We start from the raw sequence: 7535 nt of genomic DNA, 5'->3' as shown, positions 1-7535 counted from the left end.
TCGTAAACAAGAGTTATCATATCGATCGTGCTAAATGAAGTCTTTGGAAAGGCCGCCTACCTATCACTCCACTTTCCTTCGACCATATTCTTATCTTGACCTCCCAATCTTCTCCCCTATTTAAATTGGTTTCCAACACTATTCACCTCACAGAGATAGTGAGTGGAACTTCTATTTGTTGGAAGGCTCAGATTTCGCATATAAACGCCTAGGAATTCTTGTTTTCCAGCCACCCAGCAGCACTAGGGTATTATTAATAGTAATGAGTATCAAGTTTCAAGAATGGGAGGGTTTAAATTTATTATATGTCTGCTTCTTCTTATTGATTTGTGTTCCTCCGGATTGGTGGAACCACACCCTCTTATTTTAACTTATCAGAATGGTTCTCTTCTCACTACCATACCCACTATAGATGTCCATGTAATTTGGTATGGAATATTTAGCCCTGCTTGGCATTCCATCGTGGGGGATTTTGTGCAGTCTTTGGAGTCCAGCAATGCCATGGAGCCCTTTGTGTATAGCTGGTGGAAAACCAGTGAAATATACAGTGGTGCCTCCAACAAGGCTCCTACCATGGCAAATACAAGCTTGGGGAAGAAGATGATGAACGATGGTTATTGCCTAGGAAAGTCACTCAACCAGAGCCACATTACTTCTCTCGTAGAGGGGGCAATTAATTCCAGAGTAGTGCCAGAGAATGGAAATGTCGTGTATTTGGTTCTCACATTCGATGAAGTAAATGTGGAGGGATTATGTATGAGTTGTGGATTTCATGCTAATCTCTTGGCCACAAAGAAGCTTCTTCTACCATATGCCTCGGTTGGGAACTCCGAAACTCAGTGTCCAGGGAAATGCACATGGTTGTTTCTGTTGGAAATATTAATCTCAACCACCGCCTTAAACACACTGACAACCACCATAATTTCCCAGTCAACTTTTTCAGGTTGCGATTTTGTTTGCAGGTGGAAGGATTGAAGTTCTGAACAAAATTACGCTATTGACTATTCCGTAAAACATCAGATAGTAAAGCACTTAATACATAGTTGGTAAAATGTATATTCAAGCATTTACCGTGCAACTCTTAGTTGTAGTCCACAACCCTTGCAAGTTCAGAAAAACCCTCATTTTGTATAATCTCCCATCCTGTTTCTTAATGATTTGCTCTGTCATGTATTAATGTTAAATTTGTATGTTGAGATAAATATGAATGTAAAGAGTCATTTGTATGGTTGAGAGAGAGAGAGGGTGAAATTTTGTGAGGTAGTGAGGAGAAAATCGTGGAGCAATTTGTGGTGGGTGCATGAAAACCAGTTTTACGGAGTTTTACAGACAATTACTCCACAACCCCAGTGAAGCATAAATTGCGGTAAGTTTTTGTTTTTCCACTTGGAGCTGCAGCCTTCATTTATCACGCGAATTCATTTTCCTATGTTTTGAAATATAATCTAAAGCATGGTTTGTTGCGATATGGTTTTAAACCTTCATGAGTAGATTTACTACAACCTTTTTGGTTTTACTTTGTTTTGATGTGCATTAAATTTCTATTTCAATTAAGCTTCTGTGTAGTTTCTATATCCTTACTGCAACTGAAGTTGACTTTGCTGCAACCGATTTCTGAGATAGACTCCTCTCCTCTACCACTGTAAAAAAAAATCTCACATGGTATCAGAGTGGGTTAAACTTTGTTAGTGTAAAAACAAGTGTTTTTTCTAGCAATTAAAATTTGTTTTGAGGGAAGATTGTTTTTTAGAATATTTACTAGTAGGTAGAAAGTTTTTTTACACTCAAAAATGGAAACATAAAGAAAAAGCTTGAATAATCCTCGGATACTATAGTTTAATGGAAAAGATTATGATTATTGGGCCATTACAATGAAGGCCCTGTTTTCTTCTCAATACATTTGGGATTTGGTGGAGAATGGTTTTCAAGAACTAGTATATGCAGCAACATACAATGCTTTGTCTCAAGAAGAAAGGGATTTGTTGAGGTACAACAGGGAGAAGGACGCAAAATCCCTCTTCTACATTTTTCAAGCAGTTCATGAAAGTATTTTCCCAAGGGTTGCAGTAGCAATGAAGTCCAATGAAGTGTGGGACACCCTCCAAACAACCTACCAAGGCATGGAAAAAGTCAAGACAACAAAGCTACAAATGTTAAGGAGATATTTTGAAACACTTTGTATGAAAGAGTCTAAGAATGTAGAATCGTTTTTTACACATGTAATTTGATTGGTTACTCAAATCAGGTCTCATGGTAAGACACTTGAGGAAAGGATAATAGTTGAGAAATTTTTGAGAAGTTTTCCAACAAGGTTTGATGCCATTTTTGTAGCCATAGAAGAGACAAAGGATCTCTCACAATTCTCAATGGATGAGCTTCATGCATCGCTGATTTCTCATGAACATAGATTGAATAGAGAAATAAAATCCTCATTGGAGCATGCCTTCAAGACACAAGTTTCACTTGGTCAAGCTCAAGGTAGAGGAAGATCATATACTAGAGGAAGAGGAAGAAGCCCACACAGAGGTGGAAGAAGTAGCCCTTCAAGCTCAAGTGGAAGGGGTAGCAATCAAAATCCAAGTCAAGGCCCAAGCCAAAATCAAGCACAAGGTGAGAGGTATGGTAAATCTCAAGTCCACTGTCATTACTGTAAGAAGTATGGTCATTATGCAAATGAATGTAGAAGAAGCTATGACATTAGTAACAAACCAAGTGTAAATTTCACAAAAGAAAATCAAAACCATGATAGAATGTTTTTATCTTGTGACATAGCATAAGAAAAACATAGTGATGTATGGTATCTAGATTCAGGATGTAGCAACCACATGTCAGGGAACATATAAATATTTTCCAATCTAGATGAAAGAGTGAAATCTGAAGTGACATTAGGGACTGATAGCAAAGTCTTTGTCATGGGAAAAGGAAGAGTTAATATCCTAACAAAGAAGGGCGACAAGAAATACATCTCAGATGTTTACTTTGTCCCTGGGTTGACTCATAACCTCATAAGCATTGGACAACTCATGCAAAAGGGCTACAATGTCTTTTTCAAAAATGATGAGTGCACAATTTTTGATAGGCCTCCAAGAAGACAGTTTATTGCAAAGGTTCAAATGAAAAGCAATAGAATATTTCCCCTAAAGATAAGATCATATTTGAAGGAAGAAGCTGCACAAGCACAACTATCAATGAACTCACAAGAGGATGGAAGAAAAGGTGTAGTTGTCACACAATCAAACTTTCAAGTAGAAGTTAAAGATGAAAATTGGCTATGGCATTTGAGATTTGGTCATCTCAACTTTGGAGGTTTGAATTTGCTGCATAGAAAAGACACGGTGTAGGGGTTGTCGCTTATAGAAAAAACAGACAACCTATGTGAAGGATGTATCTTGGGCAAGCAACATAGAGAGAAATTTCCAGCAGGAAAGTCAGTAAGGGAAAGGCACCTTTGGAGATTGTCCATTCAGATTTATGTGGACCAATGAAAACACCATCAATTGGTGGTAGCCACTATTTATTGACCTTCATAGATGACTACACAAGGAAGACATGGGTTTATCTCCTAAAACAAAAAAGTGAAGTGTTTGAGCGCTTTCGCCAATACAAGGCTCTTGTTGAGAAGCAAAGTAGACACTACATCAAAGTCCTCAGGACTGACAGAGGTGGTGAATACATCTCAAATTACTTCCTTCAATATTGTAGGGAACATGGAATTCACAAACAATTTACAAAAGGGTATACACCTCAACAAAATGGTGTAGCGAAAAGGAAGAATAAGACCATTATGGAAATGGCAAGGAGTATGATGAAGGCAAAGCATTTTCCAAATGATTATTGGGTTGAAGTTGTTGCTTGTGCAACATATATCTTGAATAGATTTCCAACCAAAAGTGTCCAGAATGTAGTTCTTGAAGAGTCATGGAGTGGAAGAAAGCATAGTGTCACTCACATGAGAGTCTTTGAATGTGTGGCATATGCACATGTCCCGAATGAGTTGAGGAAGAAGTTGTACAGCAAGGGGGAGAAATGCATATTTTTTGGATATAGTGATGAATCTAAGGCATACAAGCTCTACAATCCATCAACCAAGAAAGCCATAATCAGCAGAGATGTGCAGTTCATAGAAGAGGAAGCATGGGATGGAAATTTAGAGAAGACAATCAATGTCAAAGCATGTATACTACATGAGGACAAAGAGGAATTGACAACAACAAGCAATTCCTCAACAGTGAGTCCCTCTACTCCTATTCAAGTGCAACAAAGCAAACAACAAGAAACACCATCAACAAATAATAGGACAGTGTCACGCAGTCAAGCAAGCTCTTCTCCAAGCATGATACAAAGCGCGACACCGAGTGACATATCAAGCCCATCTTCAATAAGAACAAGAAGACCAAAGTTCAGGAATTTAAATGAGATTTATGAGTAAGATGAAGTTGATAGTAGCGCTGGTCTAAATTCCTTATTTGCATTATTTTGTCATGTGGATGACCCAATTCATTTTGAAGATGCAGTCAAAGAAGAAAAATGTGTTGCAACAATGGAGGAAGAAATAGAAGCAATAGAAAAGAAGTCATTGGAGTGAATTGGGTCTATAAGACAAAGAGCAATGTCAATGGTGATATTGAAAGGCATAAAGCGAGGCTAGTTGTCAAAGGATACAAGTAGCACCATGGAAGAGATTATGCAGAGATGTTTGCGCCAGTCGCGAGGATGAATGCATATAGTTGTGGCAATTGTCGCGCAACATAAATGGAAAGTGTATCAAATTGACGTAAAATCAGCATTCTTGAATGGAGTGATGAAAGAGGAAGTGTATGTTGCACAACCACCTAGTTATGAAGTAGAAGGCAAAGAAGACAAAGTGTATCAGTTGAGGAAAGCTCTTTATGGGCTGAAGCAAGCACTGTGTGCATGGTATAGCAGGATAGATGCTTACTTGTTGGACAATGGTTTCAACAAATGTGACGGTGAGCCTACTCTCTACATCAAAGAGAGTGATTATAAGATTCTTATTGTTGTCTTATATGTAGATGATTTAATTTTTACAGATAGTGATGATTTCCTCATCGCTCATTTTAAAGAAGTCATGAAGAGTGAATTTGAAATGACTGACTTGGGGTTGTTAAGGCTTTTTTTGGGCATAGAAGTGAAGCAAATAGAAAATGGCATTTTTATTTCTCAAGCAAAGTATGTAGCAGACATTATGGAGAGGTTTTATATGCAAAACAGCAAGCCAACTCCAACTATCATGGGGATGAGGTTGAGCAAAGAAGATTGTAGGAGTAATGTCAATTTGACATTATACAAAAGCATGGTAGGCAGCTTGATGTATTTGACTGCCACTAGGCCAGATATAATGTAAGTAGTGAGTTTGGTGTCAAGATTCATGGAGACACCCAAGGAGATATATTGGCAAGCAGCCAAAAGGATTCTAAGGTATGTCAATGGGTAAAAACAATATGGTATTTTGTATGCCACAACAGATGATTTTATACTGGTTGGTTACACTGATAGTGATTGGGCAGAAAGTGTCGATGACAAAAAGAGCACGTCAGGATATGTTTTTCATTTGGGTTCCAGAGCCATCTCATGCGCCTCCAAGAAGCAACCGATAGTTTCATTGTCAATAGTAGAAGCTAAATATGTCGCCGCAACAGAAGTCACCTTTCAGGGAGTTGGATGAGAAGGATGTTGAGGGATCTTCACGATGACCAAGAGGGAGCGACAACTGTTTTCTACAACAACACATCTACAATTGCATTGTCAAAGAATTATGTCTTTCACAAGAGGAACAAGCATATTGATGCTAAATATCATTTAATCAGATAGTTGATTAACAACGATGAAATTGTGTTGTAGCACTCTAGGTCATAAGAACAGTTTGTTGATATTTTCACAAAGCCATTGGCACGTGAAAATTATGTTTATCTCAGAGACTGTTTGGGAATTGTCAATGGCAGTTGTTGTTATTAAGGGGGAGTGTTGGAAATATTAATCTCAACCACCGCCTTAAACACACTGACAACCACCATACTTGCCCAATCAACTTTTGCAGGTTGCGATTTTGTTTGAAGGTGGAAGGGCTGAAGTTCTGAACAAAATTACATCGTTGACCATTTTGCAACACATCAGATAGTAAAGCACTTAATACATAGTTGGTAAAATGTATATTCAAGAATTTACTGCGCAACTCTTAGTTGCAGTTCGCAACCTTTGCAAGTTCAGAAAAAACCCTCATTTTGTATAATCGCCCATCCCGTGTCTTAATGATTTTCTCTGTCATGTATTAATGTCAAATTTATATGTTGAGATAAATATGAATGTAAAGAGTAATTTGTATAGTCAAGCGAGAGAGAGAGGGTGAAATTCTGTGAGGTAGTGAGGAGAAAATCATGGAGCAATTTGTGGTGGGCGTGTGAAAACCAGTTTTACAGATAGTTACTCCGCAACCCCAGTGAAGCGTAAATCGTAGTAAGTTTTTGTGTTTTCACTTAGAACTATAGCCTCCATTTATCATGCGCATGTATTTTCCTATATTTTGAAGTATAATCTAAAGCATGGTTTTTTGTGATATGGTTTTAAACCTTCATGAGTAGATTTACCACAACCTTTTTGGTTTTACTCTATTTTTCTATGCGTTAAATTTTTATTTCAATTAAGCCTCTGTGTAGTTGTGATATCCTTACTAGAATTAAAGTTGACTTTTTTGTAACAAATTTCTGAGTCAGACTCCTCTCCTCTACCCCTATAAAAAAAAATCTCATAGTTTCACCAGCCCTTATATGGTTCTCAGAGTCCTCCATTGGTGGCACCAAATGGTGATATGGGCATCGATGGGATGATGATCAACATTTCCACGGTTCTTGTAGGAGCAGTCACCAATCCCTTTGACATCGGCTACTTCCAAGGCAATGCTGCTACACCTCTGGAGGTCGTCTCTGCCTTCCTTGGAATATATGAAAAAGGGGAATATCCGGGGTTCCCCAGGAAGCTACTGGTGGACAAGACAACTAAGGCAAGCTACAATGCCCATAGAGTAAATGGATGGGAATTTCTATTTCCTGCTATGTGGGATCCAGTTATTGGATCTTGCAAGACATTAGTATAATTTTGTTTTCTAATTGTCATGCTTATTATCTCTGAAATGGCTTAGTTGGGGGAGTAATAGATCTAGGGGCAAGGTCACAACATCTCTCATGACAATATATGCTTCCTGTATATATATTCATTTGAAATTTTGGAAGGGTTTAAAACATGTTTTTGTTACGATGTGTTCCTAACTAACAAAATCCTCTACTTTGTGTTGCTTTCATTGTGTTTTAGAATGTTATCCTTATAACCGCGGCAATGACTAATTTGGCAGTGTTATAAGTTTGTAAATAATACAATATAATATATTAAGATAAATTAAAACATAAATAGTCAAGATGTGTTAAAAGTTTATAAGCAATACAATATAATAGATTAACATAAATTAAATATAGTCGATAGTCCAAGATGTTTTGTTCTTTGTGAATTATATATGTATCACA

The 7535-nt window shown here is 37.6% G+C and overlaps 1 protein-coding gene across 1 annotated transcript; it reads left to right on the top strand.

Annotated features, from left to right (window-relative positions):
* The first annotated feature begins 282 nt into the window (after positions 1 to 282).
* On the top strand, positions 283 to 7111 carry LOC149227486 (protein EXORDIUM-like 2). Its single transcript, XM_089380524.1, has 2 exons — positions 283 to 954; positions 6770 to 7111. Exons 1-2 carry the CDS (start codon positions 283 to 285, stop codon positions 7109 to 7111), a joined length of 1014 nt encoding a protein of 337 aa, XP_089236650.1.
* The last annotated feature ends 424 nt before the right edge of the window (positions 7112 to 7535 follow it).

Source organism: Pinus tabuliformis, chromosome J, assembly GCF_031772625.1.
Source record: "Pinus tabuliformis cultivar Carrire ecotype Pingquan chromosome J, CPIR1, whole genome shotgun sequence".
Taxonomy (NCBI): domain Eukaryota; kingdom Viridiplantae; phylum Streptophyta; class Pinopsida; order Pinales; family Pinaceae; genus Pinus; species Pinus tabuliformis.
Note: the sequence above shows the minus strand (reverse complement) of the source record. Positions and strands in the feature narration are given on the sequence as shown.

Excerpts from the sequence above, each read along its gene's own strand:
- LOC149227486 (XM_089380524.1), top strand. The coding sequence starts at position 283 with ATGGGAGGGTTTAAATTTATTATATGTCTGCTTCTTCTTATTGATTTG. Across the intron at positions 955-6,769 it reads CTTTTTCAGGTTGCGATTTT|TTTCACCAGCCCTTATATGG; the intron begins GTTTGCAGGTGG and ends AAAATCTCATAG.